This window comes from Hetaerina americana, unplaced genomic scaffold (genome assembly GCF_022747635.1).
Source record: "Hetaerina americana unplaced genomic scaffold, ioHetAmer1.1.p SCAF_7, whole genome shotgun sequence".
NCBI lineage: Eukaryota > Metazoa > Arthropoda > Insecta > Odonata > Calopterygidae > Hetaerina > Hetaerina americana.
In genome coordinates, this window is record NW_027287316.1 from 78,006,275 (window position 1) to 78,025,684 (window position 19,410).

Below are 19,410 nucleotides of genomic sequence, written 5' to 3' on the forward strand. Positions count from 1 at the left end.
AAAACGTATGTTAAATACGAATATGAAGTTTATTTTTTCTTTAATTTTCAAAGTTGATAATTCCCATGTATTCTATTATAGTCCTACGAAAGCTGGAAAGACTCCCTGCCCGACATGACCTGGCTGGATGACTATCTTCCCCCGCCAGAGAAATTCGAAGCTTTCAGAGAATCATTAGTATCACTACAGAACAAAATGAAGGATAGCTTCGAGTTAGGTAAAGGAAATCCTTAACTTTTATAATATTGTGTTACATCAGCACTTACGACAGTAACAATGTTCTCTGAAGAATTTCTTCAATTAGCAAGTTACTCACATGAATAGCACCTGCCAGTTGATTTTCAGAAAAGTTCGTCATACTTTCTTCATTTGTATTGAATTATTGATATAACTAGGGCTGAAAATAGTGTGTGTTGCAAGCCATTTATCTCCAGTTAAATACCACTTAAACTCTGGATGGCACCGGGCTTAATTTAAGTAGAAAAAATAAATGTTTTTGTTTTTGCCGACCACCTCTGTTACTATCTATTAGATGATAATTGGAATTGGGGGATGTGGTAGTCTAGTAATTGTAGTAGCAATAGTAGTATAGCTTTGGATTGCTGTCTAGGGAGCCCGGGTTCAATTCTCGGGGACGACCCTGTGCACCCTCATCTTCACTCCAGCCGTGTGATTTTCCGGGTACGAGATCCTCCTAGGAAATCATAGGCGGCCAAGGGAAAAATACTGGCACTCGTACCCTGATGTGTGAATTTCTAAGGCTGTATAAGGCTTAGTGTGTGTTATACCGTCATCTGTCAAACAGACCTTTGGGTTGATAACTGTGATTGGTTGGTTTTTGCATTTGTAGTATGACTCTGTGTTTACCTTAAGGGCAACATTATTTGTGAGTAATTGTTTATGTAGTGGGATGTTATTTGTGAAATTACTAGGTGATCAGCAAAAAATTAGTTTGATTCATATTTATGAATATTTACTTTATTTTGCAATTTTTATTACATTAATAACTTGTTAGCTGCTCATAACATATCTGAAGTGCCAAAGCAAGAATTGAAGGCAGGTTTCTGGAACAGAATAGGGAAAAACATGAGCATATAACAAATGGTATTGCGCTATTATGAATATTGAGACACCTTGAAAGTCCTTGGAGACAGTAAAGCATTAAAATGAAGTGGAAAATGGACCTGTGGATTCCTACAGGAGATGGATGAGGGTAGAGGGCGGAAAGTAATTAACAGACAAAAACCAACCCTTGAACATTAAAGGATATTGAATTGGTGCTGGGTGATTTTTGTGTGCCTGTGTTTGGCATTAGTAAATCCCTGGGGTGAATTCAGCTTCCCCATTAAGCGCCACGTGAGATTTGAATGCTTTTTGTTATCTCTGTTGTTTCAAATTACATATTAGGATGGTATAGATCACTCTAGGCAGATAAAGTCAGCTATCAACATATCTGTGTTCCCTCCTCACAGTAGCTTTGTGAATGTAAATTCTTAATATTTATTCCTGAGAAAGGCAAAGGTTAAATGGTGAAATGCATTGCACCTTAAAATATTTTGCGGAAAAGTATGATTGTTTAATTATAATAAGCATTCAAACCTTTCTGTTAAATTTGAATTAGTGTGTATCCATAGCCTCTTTAGAGAGAATCTTGCATCTTAACAGGTGATTTTGTTCAGACTAAGATGAGATGGGCTGTGCCTTAGGCTGATGAGGTTAACTTGTATATGTGTTGAGGTATCCCTAAGGATATCAAATACTGAGGCATGGTTGCTAAAGCTAGTGATGATGCTGCGAAATAATTTTGTATTAATGCATTAGTTCTTTTGTAATTTTTCAACTTATTTTGCCAAAACATCTACAGGAAAATTTCATTTTAATTTTTGGAAACGCATGATATGCTTGTTGAAAGGAAATTCTTAGTTTCAAATCCTTCGGCGGAGGAAAAAGTGGTTTGGTGCGAGGGTTTTGTGTCCGAGTGATAAGCTAGTTATTTATGCTACTTAGAAAGTTTTGAGATCCACATAAATTGTATAATTAGAGGTAAGTTGTATTATGCGTATCGTACTCTTTAGCTGAATGACTGTTTGAAATGGAAAAACGTTTCTTTGTACCCTCACCTGCCCTCTACTTCCACTCCCAAATTTCACAAACTTGAACATTCCTCAATACTCTGAACCAGATGTCATCTCCATAATTCTTACTACATTTTCAACTGCTGCCCTCTTGTGGGTTTTCTTTATTAATAGAATGCGGTCTCTGATAATCCATGCGTCTCCCTTTATTTGTTCTTTTTCTTCATATCATGGAGGTTCTTCAAAATTTTTTTGTCTTAATCATGCCTATGACCTTGTGGTAGGCATGGTTTATTAAGGCTAAAGTCGCCCATATCTTTTCACCACAGCCTGTTCTTCTCTCATAATATGTACGTACATTTTTAAACTGTGCAGAAGTGGACTTAATTGCTGTTATTGATGCCATAAAAACTCCTTTTAGCACTTTTTAACTGTTTTTTAGTGCTTTAATTGAGTTTTGATTAATCTGAAGGCTTCCGCGATGTCTTTCTGATGAATGTTCCATGCTTCTTTTGCTAATTAATGTTATGTAGGTTGGGTTGTTGGAGGAGTTTTGTCTCCAGTCATAGAGGCGTCTTCCAGTCGAAGTGATCTTTGTTGCATTTTGGCTGCTATGTATATGAGATGCTGCCCGGCCGGAAGGGATCGAACTCAATTGTGTCTCCTGGTTCCGTCCATGGATGTTCAGCGATTGCCAACTGTTTCTTATCTTCAACCAAACTAAAGTGCTGGTCAGAGAAAAATACCATTTCCCGAGACTCATCAGAGAAACGGTAGAAATAATGAACAATCCAAATAATTTCAACAATGAGGATGGCACCACCCTGATTTTGACCTGGAAAAGGCTAATTCCACCATCTACCGCCAAAGAACAACCAATCAGCAGACTAGGGGCCAGCCAGTGTCTCCTATATGTATATAGCGACCAAAATGCAACAAAGATCACTTCGACCTGAAGACTATAGTTGTGTCCCCAGTCTCCAGGTTTGGGGGGCAACTGTTGTCCAATGAACCAACCTACGCGATGGTAATTCCCGGAAGCAGCATGAAATCTATTCAGTTTAGGTTGCATTCACCTGTCATATCTGATGACTTGGTGTACTTACTTACCTCTTGGCTTGCCACTGACATCCTGACAGGAGAGTCTGACCTTCATGATCCCAGATAATTCTGAACCATGTGATTTTCTGGACCATGGAACTTACTTATTTTGGGAAATCACCGGCAATGCAAGCAAAGGGACTGACTTCATAACCTTAAACTTGCAAATTTCATATGTTTAACTGGGTTAAGTAGAGAGTGAAATATGCCCTCATCTCCCAAATCAGCAGCTGGATTGAAAACTTCGTTTTATGTCTGTTGCGTAAATTTCTTTTGTGCAAACTCTCCCAAGGAATAAAAGAATAATTATGAGATTCTCATTTTTATCTGTGGATCTGCATAAGTAAATGCCATTGATGCATATCAGATCAAGGTGTTGTTCTATGTGATCAGATTTTTTTTTTATTTAGGGTGGAGTGAAATTTATGACCTAATCAAAAGTTCTTGCAAATAATTTGTGTCTAGATCCCCGGTTGAAAAGTCTCGGTGAAGCTAAATATAGGGGTTTTCGGGAGTGGTTTGATCGAAGATTGGATGATGCCATACAAGCTGCAGAAACGCCAAATGGAGATCCAGAAGCTTCATTCCAAACAAGTAAGTTGTTCCAATTTGTAAACGTTTTTGCATTATTCATTGTGGTTTTTTGACAATTTTTGTCAAATCTTGTCTCTTTTTAGCATGTTGATCATTACGGTCTTATCCCCTGTGCATTGTTGGGATGAAGTTTTTGTACCTCTTTTTTTACATCAAGTATTGCTTAAGAGTCAAATAAGATCGTATTAATTAGTAGTTCCCATAAAGCCTACTGCCTGGCTTACTTCTTTCAATCACAATATCTTTGTTATCTCTGCTAACTTGTTTCAGTTTTTTGATGTCTTGGTGTCCTGTATTGATACTTATAACAGCTGTGCATGTGCCTGAGTATATTTACCTCGCATATTATTTCAAACAGGCATAATGAATAAAATCTTTTCTGCCCTAACATCTCAAGAACATTTATTAATAATGCACAAATGACTATTATTGCAGACTGTTTAAATGTTCTAAACCTCAGATTGTCTGGGGAAGTAAATATTTGTTTGAGAAAACATGAAAATTCATTGGCATTCCTTTAAGAATAGTTGAGTAAAATCTTGGAAAATATATCATTGATTTAATGATTCAAGGAAGCTAGTTGGTGGATGGGTTCCATAAAAATAGCGTGCTGTGATTGTATTGTGCTGACCCTAATCCAGTTGCGTTGTGTTATCTGTGGTATGGCATTAAAATGTTGTTTTGATACACTTTTCTGCACGCTGTACAGAGATATTCAGTAATGTTCATTTAAAAGTACAACATTTAATTAAATATAGTTTTATTATCAGTTAATTTTATGAACTAATGTATATTTATTTATTTCTGTTAATCTTGTAGATTACCTAGATCTTTCAAGGATTGCGGAAAATCTTTATTCAGGTATGTAAGTTTAAGTATTCCTGAAATTTTCACTCTCATGGAAATTTGATAGATAGTCCATACCACAAGCCTAATGCTTTCCTAGCGTTCTTGATATTTGGCTCTGAAAACTAAGGGTAATTCTACGCTGAAATTCATTCAGGCCTCTGATCATCACGATAACAGCTGTACATTTTTCCGTGGTGTTTGCAACTTGACTCAAATTCTGGAAGCAGAGAATGAGGCATTGTCTCTATAGGTGTCAGCATAGTAATTATATCAAATAAATAGGAAACTATGATATTATAGGGTTCATGCTCAAGTTATTAAGCATTGACATGAAGTATATTATCTAGGTAAATACTGCTGCCCTGATGCCAACAAGCAAGTGCTAATCCAATACCAAGTTGTTTGTAGGTCTTAAAGGTAACCAAATGCATGTTAATGCCAGGGTTACCTCTATAAAACATTTGGCTAAGAAGATGATGATATCAGATCAGAGACACTGCTTGTTGATTAGGTTAATACCTCAAGAAGAAAGTCAAAATTGTGCCAAAGGAGAATGATAAGTATAGAATTGATGCAAGTTTATGGGCATGCATAGAAATTAAATGGCTGACACTATTCCTGCACCAGCTATGTGAATTGTCTTATCAGTCAGGGAATGAGCATTATTGTCATTGTGAGTATTCCATTCATTTTGTTTTTATATTCAAGGAATTGAGCTCACCTTTTCTTTTTCCCTTCATAGGACATACTGCAATCTGGTCAATTGTTGCAGCCCATATTTGAAGTTGTCAGTTCAGTATTTCTGTGCCTAAAATAAAATCCCAAATCTTTGGCTTAAAGAGAAAATTGCCTCTGTGCATGTGATGGCAAAAGTGGATATTGACTCTCTTTCATACTTCATCCTTATTTTTTAGAATTTACCAAATTGTATGTTATTCTTTGATGCACGAAATGGACTGAAATCCATGTTAGTGTAAATGACAAAGAGATGTAGTCACAATCCTAAAAAAACTAGAGTTAAAAAAAAATCATTTACTTAAGTACTTGTCTCTCCAGGGGGAATTTTAAGGAGTTTAAAATAAAAGAATTGAAATCATCTCAATAGTTTCAGCCTCAACTTTGTGGAAGTTCATTTGAATAAATGAAAAAGAAAAACTTTGTTCCAATCCACCACTTTATTTCAGGTACGACTAGTTTGGACGCTACGGCGTCATCCTCAGGTACAAAGTTTAAAGTCACAATCATTGTATATATACCCTCTTCAAGAAAGGGTGGGGGAGTTGTGGGAAGAGGGGGTGGGGAGGGGAGTACGGGGGTAGGTACGAAGGAATGTGGGAGAGGGTAGGAAAAACCAGGAAAAGCATTAGTGAGCGGGGGGGATTGGAAGGTGGGTTAAGAAAGGGGAAAATTTCGTTGGTCGGTATAATTTGAGTCAATGGCTAATGGGGATAAAGGTACGGTTAGGAGTCAATGGGAGTTAGGGGGAAGGGATTAGAGGTTCTTCCCACAACTCCCCCACCCTTTCTTGAAGAGGGTATATATACAATGATTGTGACTTTAAACTTTGTACCTGAGGATGACGCCGTAGCGTCGAAACTAGTCGTACCTGAAATAAACTGGTGGATTGGAACAAAGTTTTTCTTTTTCATTTATTGAATTGAAATCACTTTAAGTGAACTCCCCCTTAACATGAGGCAAGGACAAAATGTGCAGTGGGAGAGTAAAGGGGCGAAATATAATAATTACCAAGGTAGAAACTTCACTTTAGACAGACAGAGCCATTTAATTTCCTTTTTGGATCTTTCAGTTGCTATTGATGTAACTACTTTAGAAGCCAACTCTGAAAACCAGAATTTGAGATAAGCTATAAATGTGTATAATTAATATGTGTGAAATTATCACATAGAAAGTATTTCCTAGAAAGTGGATCTATATAAATCTATTTCTCTCATAGTAAATTTCTGGCAAGGAATACCACAAATATTGAAATTTCATGATTGGTTTTTGTTCTAGTCACGTTAAAAGAGAATTAGTCTCTTCTTGAATTTAATTCTTTGTTCCATCCTTCCACATACATGGTGGAGAACTCTTAAAGATAAATTTTAATTGTTCAATGGTTTAAAAATTTTTAAGTGTTTCATGTAGTTTGATATATAATTTCATTCACATCTAATTTTCTTGTCTTGTCATTCTGTACATTTTAATTATTTCACAGAATAGCAATGTACTGCCCCCTAAATTGTTGTAATTATCCCTAATTTTATTTGGAAGGGCTTATTTGGTAAAAAATGGTATCAGTCATAAGGTTAAGTGCATGGGTGTCAGTTTATGGTTATTTTTCTAAAGAGTGATCAATTATCATAATTTTATATGCATGCTAAGAGTAATCAGGTTGACTAATGCAAAGGGTGAGAAATTCTTTGTATTAAAGTACATACTGTTTTCTGCACCTATACTGAATAAGCTGTTAGGCATTGCGTTGAAGCAGTTTGGTGTCAGTGTATGTTCATTGACAGTATATATTGTTTATAGTTAAGTCAACTCATTCCTGTGCATTATGAGTTTCAACCTAAAAATGAAACATCACAGGCTTATAGTGGCTCATTGCAGCTCATGTATATATTGTGAAAATAGGTTTCTATTACTTGACTACCTTCAACATAACTTTGCTCTCTTGTTACAGTTTGTGTATGCGTGTACATTTAAATAAGTCCCAGTGGAAGCAATTGAGGATTATTATTTTGAGGCCAAATTTTCCTCGGTGATAACTCATGGTATTGATAGACTGCAACAATAATGTGATTTCCCTCTAAGCCTGTTAAGTTTTAATGAATTATTTAATTCATACATTATGCCAGTTATCTTATAGTCATTTGAACCTAAATTGACTCAACTGTAGGTTTAGTTGTGCATTTTAAAGTAATTTGTGTTTAATTCCCATTATTCTCTACTCATTCATAGAAGTCCTCTGTTGATGTGGGACAAATCTTAATTAAGACCTGAATTAGTACACATATATTTGCATGAGATAGCCGGAGACTTGTCTCCAAAAAATTATTAAAAGATGATTTCACTTGATATATTAACTCTTTTTGAAAAGTTTCTACCAATGTATGTCTAAAAACTCACATACCTAAGAAGGTTTTAAAATGTATATTTAAATGCCTCTGAAAATGAGTTTGTTTTGTAAATATATCATAATGAAAATATATCATGTTCCTGCCATTAATAATAGGTACCAATTCAATACTTAAAGGCATTGTCTGTGGTTTGCTGGTTATGATTACCGAAGTTGTCTCTATAATCTTAAATGACATATTTTCTATTATTTTTTTCTACTTTGTTGCTTTTTATTTTGCCCTCCTCAGTTACATATTCAAACCTGGCTTTCTACTTTGGTGTCAGCATAGCTTGAACCCTTATAGTTTTAGTGGGTGGAGTGAAAAAATTCAATGAGGATGATCATTCAGTCATTTATTTACACTCTGAATCTCTGGTCTCTGTCCTTTCTTAAATTCAAGTTAAGTGGAAACAACACAAGTCAATTGTATTACATATCTCGTTATTTGAAATAGTGTACATAAAAAATAGCTGCTGAGTATTAAATTCTGTACAAATTTATACTTGAAAACATATATTTTCATTTGAAAAATGCCTGACGTGAAAAAAGCAATTTTTTGCACATGCCATGTAATTGAGGCTGGCACTAAAAGGTTTGTTTAACACTTCTGTGTCTAAGCTCTATGTCACACACTCTCTTCCTATTAAATGTTGTTATTTCTTGATGTTAAGCTGAATTTTTATTTTTGCCATCTATGAAGTATTTTGTTGTACAGTACTTCTCTCGAGGTCAAGCGTGAAATTTCAGGAGTGAAGCAATTTTTGCTGCTTTTTCCATGCCCCTTGATCCTTTATCATTTTTTATTCTTGGCTCTAGCCATTGTTTTTATGGTAATGCTTTACATCCCATCACTTATCCTTGCTTGTCCATCGTTTGCCTTTATGGCATCTTTAGTGCTGTTTGCTTTGCACTAGACAAAGAGAATAAATCCTCTGGAATGAAATAGTGTGGCCATTTCATGTTTCAGTTGACCACTGGATAAGGCATACTGAATAGAATCCTTTTGCAAAAATCTTTATCATTTCATAATTTTGCTTGTCCCAGTTTCCAAGGAATCTCCTCCAAAATGGTTAATGTGCACTGCTGTTGCAATTCATTTTTGCCTCCTGTTCTAGGATCATGACTTTCACTGTTCTATCAGACTAACTCCCACTGGAGTTTCATAGCAACTCATTCTCCTGTCTTCCTGTCAATGGAGGGAATGGAATGGCTTGTTGTTCACTGATAGAATTCGGTACATATTTTAGCTTTCTTATGGTTTCAATGCCAGGCAGTATGTCCTTCCTCATGATTTGGGCGTAAAGATTTATTGTATCTTTTATGTATGAGGCAGGGTTCAGGCATCTCTTTCTGCAGCTTTTTTCTGTCTTCAAAGATAAAATTTATTTTAATAGGCTGGAAAGAAGTTGATACTGAAAGCCGACTAAGGTCACCTTCATCTTTTCTGGCTGTAATATCATGCCAAGCAAAGTCAAAGTCAGCCTTAGATACTTTTGTTATATGCCTTCATATTATTTTTCCTCATTAAAAGCCGCTCTGAATCAGCCCTAGTTTTTGGTACTGATTCACTTTCTTTGTGTTCAGGATCTTCACATGTTTGATTGGCTGCTAATCACATCTCCTCCCTTCCTACATTCTAAGGTTTTAGGAGTGTTTTTGGTTGAATTTGAAGAAAAATCTTAAATATTTCATGGTACAGCTAATTCACTGTATGGCATATTCCTCAATCAGGGAGCACCCGTTACTTTTGTGGTTGCATTTTATAGGAGGGAGGTCTGTTTTGGAGTTATGATAGAGGAGAATGTGGAGAGAGGAGTTTGGGATGCAGAGAGTTCAGTACATCACATGTTTTCTTCTTTTTGAAATTACTGAAGTTAACACAAGTGAGGGTTTTGTTCTGTTCTATTTTTGTGAGTTTCCTTTGTGATGAACTTTATGGTAAGCTACACTGGAATACTACGTCATGTGATGAAGTCCTCTCATCCTATTGTAAATCATACCAGATTTTAATAAAAGTCCTGTTGTCAGTTATTTCTACAGGCTTGGCTCAGCATGCTAAGAATTTTTAAATGCCCTAATTATTTTGTCTTTAATTACAATTTAAATACTAAACCTTAAATAAATTACCTTATTGATTAAGTTCTGCAGTGTATAAATACATCTTCATAGAATGAACCAATAGTCATTAGTAGAAGTTATCAAAGGTGCTACCATGGCCCAATAAAACCATTGTATTCGTCAACTTGGCCCGAGCACATTTATTAAATTCATATTTAGTTTGAATTTAGAGAGACAGAATTTCTTTTTAAATTAAGTCACTTTAGGGTATAGGTTCATTTTTTTTAGTGCAATGTATTTTTTATAACTTCATAGAATATATCCAGACTAATTATGCACAAAACTATACTATTGCATTGTTTAATGTATTCGTTTGTCTTACAATTGAATGGATGAATGATAATGCTAAAAATTCTAAAAGAAATTTGGGGAAGTAATTTCTTCCCAGAAAATGTTGTGCAGTTGATTGCCACCAATCATTGTCAGTTAAGAATTTAAATAGAATTAAAAACAAAACTTATGTTGCCATCAAGTATGATACCATATCCTTTCCTTAATGTTTTTAGAGGGTGCAAACATGGATTCAGAGATTTTTCTCAGAGTATTCTTGTGCACTCCTTAGCATCTTTGGGAGCTATGTTACATGTACTGCCCTGTTTCTGACTATGTAACTCATTTCTATTCATTTTGAGGAAAAGATATTCGCTTAATGCTTAGAATCTATGTTGTGGATGTTTTTGGCACAGATATCAGTCAAACCCTTTCTTATATTTTTATTTTAAGAATCTATTGTTGCAATTAGGCAGTTGTCCTGGTGGCAATGCTCAAGTCTGATCAATGATCACTTGAGACAAAATATTCTTACATACAATGACACTAAAAGATCACCAACTGCACCTTTACCATCACCCATAGGCTAGGTTCACACCATACGAGTACATACTACACTCCGTCCATTTTCACGCACTCTTCAATTTCATATATCGTTCAAAATAACCCATCATTCACTTTTGCAATACAACTTCTAACGCCATCTACACGGCGTACATGCAATGTTTTAATAAGAACAATAGTATAATAATCACTGATCAATGAAGTTTATCACCCAGTGGGTTGCCTTACACTTATTCTTAAAACTCCTAAAATGGGATGGAAAGGGCTCAAACAAACCTCCAGGCAGTTGGTTGCATTCAAATATAATTCTGTTTAAAAAAAGGGAATTTTTTTATTGTTTGTTTTTGTTGTTCTTATTTTTATTTTAAAACTGTGGTCGTTTTTACCCTTAAAGTTTGGGGTTTATATCTCTTTCCATAAATCTTCCCATGCTTCGTGACTTTTAACAATTCTATCTTCCCTTTATTTCACAGTAAATTGCTCAGTGTGTACAGCATAAAATAATGGGATTTCCAATTTTTAGTCTGCTGTTAGTGTGTGTGTGTGAATGTGGATTCAAACGAACCGAACAATTAGGCCGAGATGAACGAAAGGATGGCAAAGGGCTCTTGCAAAGCCGACACTTTGTCTTTGCATTGACTTTTCTTTTCCATCCAGTCTCTTGATGTGTAATAGACGATTTTTATTTCATGCCTTGGCATTTATACAGATGGCCAAAGTTTCATTTAATCAAAATGCCCTAAAATATGCAAGTTTTATGATTTGAGAACCCTCAACTAATACATTGACAATATTATGAGTTCAATTTCTTAGATATTTGAATAAAACTTAAATATGTACACAGCAGTATGCAGCCATAACTAATATTGCATGTCTGTTTTTAAATAGTGTGATGGTACTGTTTTTGCATCGGTCCAAGTCTTATATTTTTAAATTTATCTAATGGGTGAGACGTGTGGGTCATGTGTGCCCACCTACTAACCGAAAGGTCACAGTTTCATCACTTGCCACAGGTAGACTGTTGTTGAAATTCCATTTGGACAATTGCTGAAAAACCTGATGACAAGTCAAGTACATGTTAATTAGGATCCCGGCTGGCAGCTGACCTCCAGTCTTAATTAGCAAAAAATTGGAGTTTAGCAAATTTTGATGTTGGCAGATCTTGTTCACTGAAATTGTCTTCAGGATAATTGGAAATCCAAGCCTAAAAAGGTTAGGAGTAACTATGAAGTTGGAACTTTGGCAACCTTGTATTACTTAAGCATTTTACATTCCTCAAGATGCTACAATGTTACATAATGCATTTTAATAGTCATGTATTGCTATATGAAGAGCAATATTATTTACTGTCTGCCTCTTCGGAAGTTTCCATCAGTAATGCAAATTGAGCAATCTCCATTGAAGTAGGTCAAGAATCTATTTGTACGTCTGAAGCCTGACTTAACCTGTCCCTCAGGTAAAGCACCTAATTCGAACAAAATAATGCTCTCTTTGACTTAAGGTAGCCCAACAAAGATACATTGGAGCACTGCGTAGGCAGAGGGGATTCAGTTTGGGGATAGGAAGGGAGAAGTGTCACAGCCTGTTCCAGGTGTTCATCCAAATACACATGTTGGTCTATGCTAATCAAAGTGTCACCTTCACGTGTGCTTGATTAATGCTTCAATAAAAATTCACCAATTTAATTCTGTGCTTCTGTGATATACCATTGAATCATTCCTGGATGATGTTTTGCACATTCTCAGCCCCTTGAGATTCTGTCTTCTTTGCAAATAAAACATGACCCAGGAAGAAATGGACAATGCAAATGAAATTATGTACTTGTAATGAAACAATTCACTAAACAAATCATCATCCTCCTCATTGGATTTTACAGAAAAGATATTCAAGTTTGTTAGTGATGTAGCAAGGCATGATAATTAGTTTCAAAATTTAAGTTTCTTTTTACTAATGAACCAGGAATTTAGTAGTGTTAATGAGGGAAAATGTTTAGTCCTTTACATAAGTATCTCTTTACTACTTTTATAGAAGGGACTCCTGAGCTGAGAATGAATGCAATCGCATTTTCCAGGCCATTGGGGTCTGAAAAGATTGAGGAAGAAAGGAAGAGGTTTGGTGAGTTCAAACAGATAACATCTTCATTAACATACTCATGAAAACAATAGAAAAAAGTATTCCAGTGAAAATTAATGCAAATGCATCCACAAGGGCAAATAAAATGGCATTTTATGCATTGTTGACACTCATTATGTGCCACCGTATATTTTGTTTGGAGGTGAAATATTACAAAGCTTCTCCCAAGAATTCTGATAGGTTCCCCTAGAAGCATAAAGATATTTTTCTTAGTTAATTGCCAGGTATTGCACCACCTGAGTTGTGCTTTCCTGGGCATTGGGCTCAGGTGAACTGGGAAATGATTCTTCATGCTTCATGGCAGGCCTTGAGAAAAATCATAGAATGTAAAAGGCAAGGTAAAAATGCACAAGGAAAGATTTGAACCATTGAGAGGGTTTTATTTTAATCTCAACTACAAACTCCTTTATTTACTTTGAGATTCAACCAAAACTTTCTTGCTTTCACCATCTATGTTATTTTCACTATCTGTATTGCTATCACTGTCAAGTTGGTTTAGGTCTTCAGGTAGAACCTTGGAATGATGTGCCTATGTAAGAGTAAAGGGAATGATTAAACAAATGATTAAACAATACCAAAGTATTATTTGAGTTTCTGTTAACAGTGAATCTTATTTCTGAACTTAAAGGAAATAGTTTTGAGACTCAATTATTGAAATAAAAAAAATATTCCTTTTTGTGTGATTGGTCGAAACATAATTATCCTTTCAATGTGGGTAGAATTAAAGCAAAGGAACAAAATATAATGATCAGCCAAGAAGCCATAAAAGTATTGCTTACCCAACATATGATTGTTTCTTGTGTGCTACAATGCTGTGCTTCTATAGGATTTGTGGACTCACTAATGAGCTTTTCTCATTTTGGTTGCTTAATTATTTTTAAATTTAATCTGCAGGCAGACTAATTTTGCGCTTATCAAAGGCAGTTTTGTGGATGTTAGTCAATAGGATTTTAATGGGCATGGTGTGCTGCAATAGATTTCACTCACCCCAAATTTAACCCCTTTGAAAGTCAGATTTGATATTTAGAACTCCCCTGAATTTAAGGCTTATTTTACCATTTCATCCACCTGGTTAGCTTTTCCCTATATTCCCATAGTTCTTACCTTTTTGGTATAACATTTTCCTTGCATGTCATTTATGGCAAATCATTTTTGAGTAAACTTTAAAATATTTTTATTATTTGAGTATTCTTTTGGGATAAAACTCTTTTGTATGTCAAATCTGTTATCAATGCCATTAATGTCATCATTTGTATAATAAGGTTGTTATAATTTATTTTAACCAATAATGACTCATCAATAAACTTTAAAATAATCTGTAAAAATCATTATTTTTATCTGGTGAATGATTTTAGCATTCAAATGCTGAAAAGCAAACTTAAAAAAAGCTCTTCGTTGAGGTTCTAATTTCCTGCATCCATAGTCTGCATGGTGATAGTCATTAGCATTGGTTTATATAGCATAGTTTGACTAAATTGTCATATTTATAGTTTTTAGGATTTAACTCTGCTAACAAGTAAAATAAGAAGTGGTGGGTATTTTCTAAACTGGTTTCCTTGGCTTCACATTCAGAGAGCAGCCAGGCACGTTTGGATTCTCTCCAAGAGGAGGTGATCAAAGTCCAACTTAAATACCAAAAGGAGTTGGAACGGTTAGAACGTGAAAACAAAGAGTTGCGAAAGCAGTTGCTGCTTAAAGGAAGCAAAGTTGCTTCAATCAAGAAAGTTAAGGTACTTATAAATTTGGTCGACCTATTTAAAAGTGATTTTTTTATTAATTGGTTATTCATTCATCAAAATCGAAGTTACTTCAGCTAAAAAAAATCCATTGATGCTGCTGATAAAATAAAACCGTGCAGATTCCCTCACCAATTTTCTTTTACTTTTACTTAATTATAATGTGCGCACTATGTTTGTTTGGTGATTGACAAAACAGTTTCCTAAGGTTGTTATATTTTGATCCTCATGTGAAAAAGACACCTCCCCTCTCACAAATAAAAACTAGTTTGAATTGAAAAAAGTAGATTGAATGGGGTTTTCACAGAGGTGAAACTTAACTCCAAAATAGCTTGTTTTTATGTTTTTGTAAGATTCATGTTGGAATAGGATGTTAATAGTTAAAATATTAACCCTTTTAAGTCTAATGTTAATAAATGGGTAAACATTGGAAAATTTATTTCCTATTCTGTCAATGCTTCTGTAGTTCTGAGTGACATTCCACAGGGAGAGGGATGTGTAAAATGTGTTTTTAAGGGAAAAATCAAATGCAGTGCATGTATGATTGTATCTACAAAATGCTATCCAAAGGTATGAACTTCAAGATTGAGAGGAGGATGAATGATATTCATAACCTGTGCATGCATGAATGAAGTAAATTTAATGTTTCGGTGTTTTTCTCATTTGGGGGGTTTATTGGCTGTGCTTGTCACAAGATTGGATTAGACTACCTGGGTGAGATTATGGAACTCCCAAGGGGAAATGGGTGCCCTGAAAATTGAAATAGAATTAGCAATCTGTCAAAATATATGTAAGCAAACCATTGCATTGATCTTTGGTTTATTTTGTTTAAAGAATGAAATTTAAAATGAAAATGCTTAATATATTTTAATAAGAGTAATACTGTTATTCATATTCATGATTCATGTGTCTCACTGGTGCACCAAAATCAGTGAGTATTTTAATGTAATTAAGCATGACAATTTTGCTAATATAATTTGCAACAAAATTTGATTCTAATAAATAATGGCATGTCAAAAAGTTTAAATGAGTAGCACTGAAGATGAAAATTATATCTTGAAGAAATTAATGTTTTTAGAGCCATGTGGGATCACGAAAGAACTCTTCCAATTGGGAATGCTGAAACACAGAGATCATGAGTGAGTTATGGTTTGAATAGAGTTACAGTTCATTTTGTGATATTTTGCTCATCTCTCTCATGGACTTGAACAAGTGGGGAACAATAATAATTTGTAATGAAGCTTGCATTTTTCATCTTTTACATCTTTGAGCTCCTCGAGTGTCATGTAATTCCCCTCCCTCCCTTATGTGTTTACCCTTGGGGTGGAGCTTGATAGGAGTTCAAAATATTCAGCATCACTCAGCTAAGTTCAGTGTTTTCACTGTGGCACCCAGCATATGACAGTCATTGATTTTGGATAGATGTTCTCAATTCAAAATTAAATTAAATGCTTTGAATTGCTAATACCTAGTTGATATTGATGGCTGGGTTTGATTGATAGATAGCATCGCTGTGCTGAGTTGAACGATTGATTCAAGCCACTGAGGATTTATCCAGCCAGAGAAAAATAATAGCCATTTTGTATTTCATGTAGCCATTGTGTAAGTCTTGAAACTGACGTAACCAATCAAGCCCTCCACCCCATGATGCTTTCAAGCTATTAACATGGATAATTTGTTGGAAATGCATATTCCATCTGTGTTCATTGGATATATGGACAAACATCCTATCAAATCCAGGTCCTCTTAAGTTGACGATTGATTCTGCATGAATTGGCAAATACTAGTGAAATAGGATATAAAGATTGCATTCAGTGACCTGAGTCCTTACTTCCAATCAGTCATTGAAGATTTTTCTTGTCATTGATCCTTTGCAGAAATCGCTCATAGACATGTACTCGGACGTTTTGGATGAACTGAGCGGCTATGACAGTGGTATAAGTGTCCAAGACCAGCTGCCAAGGGTGGTTGTAGTCGGTGATCAAAGTTCCGGAAAGACATCAGTGCTGGAAATGATAGCTCAGGCCCGTATTTTTCCTCGGTATGTTTTACCCTAAATTTTATTTATAAAATGTGATATTTCGCCATGGATCCATATTAAAAGATGTTGCACTTTTCCATAGACTTTATTTTAATTCAAAAAATAAAGTCTGTGGAAAAGTACAAAATCTTTTAATAAGGTTATCAAATACTTCCACGAAGTGAAGCCTAAAACTGTATTTTTCCATGCAGTAGCATATGGCATTTTCCTGTTTGTGAAACCCATTTTTCCACTTGCTTTCAAATTAAATTTTCTCACTTTATTACGTTGTGGGTCCTCATATTATCTGTATTGATGAATGTCGTTAAATATTATCCTTATGTGGCCTTTTAGAGCCTAGTTTTGTTTTCAATCAAGAGAAAATGTTGATGATTTGATTTTTTTGGCTCATGGGTCCTTTTGGTGGTCCATATTTCGTGGGATTATGATAAATGGCTTTTTGCTGACAATGAGACTTTCCAGGAGGCCAAAGAAAGAGTTAACTCAAGATAGATGGTAATCTCAATTGAGTAAATTGATTCCTTCTGGGAACAATTGATTTTGGGCAAAATAAAAATGATCATTCTATGAACCAAGTATGCTGTTTTTTTGGCAGCCTCAAATAATTACTGTATTCGCCTGTTTATTTCCCCGAGAGCCTGATCAGAGTTCTCTTGACGTTGGGTTTTCCATGGGTGGAACCACCAGAGTTTCGCCACATCCATACCTCATGTAGGACTAGGGCAGGGCCCTTAGGGCTTGGCAACAGCTGCATTTCACCGTTGATCAATTTGGCCAATCCATTATCAGTGTGCATAATGTACTTCTTCAGTGAAATCAGAAATGCGTTTCTACTGGAATTTGATGTACTTAAACCAGTTACAATTGCACATCAGCTGGTGCATTGCACTTCCTTCACCGTTAATGTTGTGATTTTGATCATACGAGGGGGGACCCAAAAGTAACAGAAATTTTGCTGCGGTGGGGCACGAGAGTGGGGAAAGCCTTTGTTGGGCCTGTCGTATGTCAGGCTCACGCCACCTGCATCAGTATGCGCAGTGCCATCGCTGTGACTGGATCGGTCCGTCCATGAGAGCTGTTTCAGTGAAACAACTTTTTTCATTTCGGCGAAAAACGTGATGGTGGATTATCAAGAGCAATGCACTTCCTGTTAGGGAAATCGGCTGCAGAAACTATTGTAATGCTGAAGACTGCTTATGGGGCAAAACCAGAGTCTACGAGTGGTTTACACGTTTTAAAAATGGTGAAATGTCAATTAAAGACCAACTCCATTCAGGCCGCCCTTCAGCATCAAGAACTGACGAAAACGTTGATAAAATCAATGCCCTCATTCATGAAGACTGTCGTAGAACCATCCATCAACTCCGTGAGATGTCTGGAGTGTTATGGAGTTCAATTCAGAGGATTCTAGAGAAGATCTTTGGCAACAAGCGACTGGTTCTTCCATCATGACCGCCGGCCACCATCCATCAGCTCATACCGCCCTCTCCGTGATGCAGTTTTTGGCAAAAAATGGCATGACATCAATTGTCCACCCCCCCTACTCACCGGATTATCTCCCTGTGACTTCTGTTTGTTCCCCAGACTCAAAAGGAACATGAAAGGAAAGTGTTTTGACACTGTGGAGGAGGTAAAACTGAAATCACTAGAAGGCCTCAAGGATATCCCGATAAATGATTTCCAGAAATGTTTCGAACAATGGAAGCATCGTTTGGAGAAGTGCATTGTGGTCAATGGGGAATACTTGGAAGGCGAACAAAATTTAATGTAAATATATTGAGAACTAAAGAATCTATAACAGCTTTCCTGTTATTTTTGGGGCCACCCTCGTATATTGTTGATGTTTCTGTTGAAATTTTGAAAATTGGCTGAGATCACAAAATATATCACATATTTATGATGAACTCACCCTAGGAACCCTTTACTGGTACTTTAATTTGGTTCGAGGAAAGTAATAATGTGATTTTCCTCGCTCCTCAAAATGCTATGACTGGAGGAAAAACTTTCAGATACCTCAGGCACTAGGGTATGATAAATTACTCTTTTTTTCTCATTTGAAGTATTTTTTGTTTCTAACTAATTACTGCAGAAAACTCTAGGGAATACTTCATCGGGTGTACTCTGGCATTTATTGCTGTATCTCAGCTGAGAGGATAATTCTGAATAATATAGTTATAGAACTATAGCTGTGTGATAGTTGGTGTGCTTGGCTTCGGTTATGCTTTGAAGTGTGTCTCTTGCACCATTTCATTTCCTTTTTATCTTTGAACATTTTATTTAATTCAATTATCCACCACCACCAACCACAGTTATCAAACCGAAAATCATTTTGAAATATCCATCGTTAGTGTATAAAAATTATTGATTTTTCATTCATGAGCAGTTGTAATATTACATATTTAATTTGCTGATCAATTATTACTGATTCTTTCGCGCAGGGGTGCAGGAGAGATGATGACAAGGTCGCCAGTCAAAGTCACACTTAGTGAAGGGCCATATCATATTGCACAGTTCAAAGACAGCTCAAGGGAGTTTGATCTAACAAAGGAGTCGGAACTTGCTGATCTTCGTCGGGAGGTATATGCATGACTATTTCGATGATGGCATGTAGGTTACATATTGGATTACAGAACATTGGGAACAGATTTCATGTGAATACATTGTCTTCAGGTGGAACTTCGAATGAAAAACAGTATTAGAGATGGAAAAACTGTGAGCAGTGATGTGATATCGATGACTGTCAAAGGCCCAGGACTGCAGAGGATGGTTTTGGTTGACCTGCCTGGAATCATAAGTGTACTCTCTCCT

General features: G+C 35.8%; 1 protein-coding gene across 3 annotated transcripts in view; it reads left to right on the plus strand.

Annotated features, from left to right (window-relative positions):
• The window catches only part of Opa1 (Opa1 mitochondrial dynamin like GTPase), a 36,681-nt gene that overhangs the window by 756 nt on the left and 16,515 nt on the right, over positions 1-19,410 (plus strand). For 2 of the 3 annotated variants that reach the window (XM_071594888.1, XM_071594887.1), the window contains 8 exons: positions 82-217; positions 3,642-3,770; positions 4,590-4,631; positions 12,721-12,807; positions 14,398-14,555; positions 16,439-16,602; positions 19,041-19,179; positions 19,273-19,398. In XM_071594888.1, coding sequence (XP_071450989.1) covers positions 82-217; positions 3,642-3,770; positions 4,590-4,631; positions 12,721-12,807; positions 14,398-14,555; positions 16,439-16,602; positions 19,041-19,179; positions 19,273-19,398 — 981 coding nt within the window. The remainder of the gene's footprint in view (positions 1-81; positions 218-3,641; positions 3,771-4,589; positions 4,632-12,720; positions 12,808-14,397; positions 14,556-16,438; positions 16,603-19,040; positions 19,180-19,272; positions 19,399-19,410) is intronic. The other variant, XM_071594889.1, reaches the window with a different exon arrangement.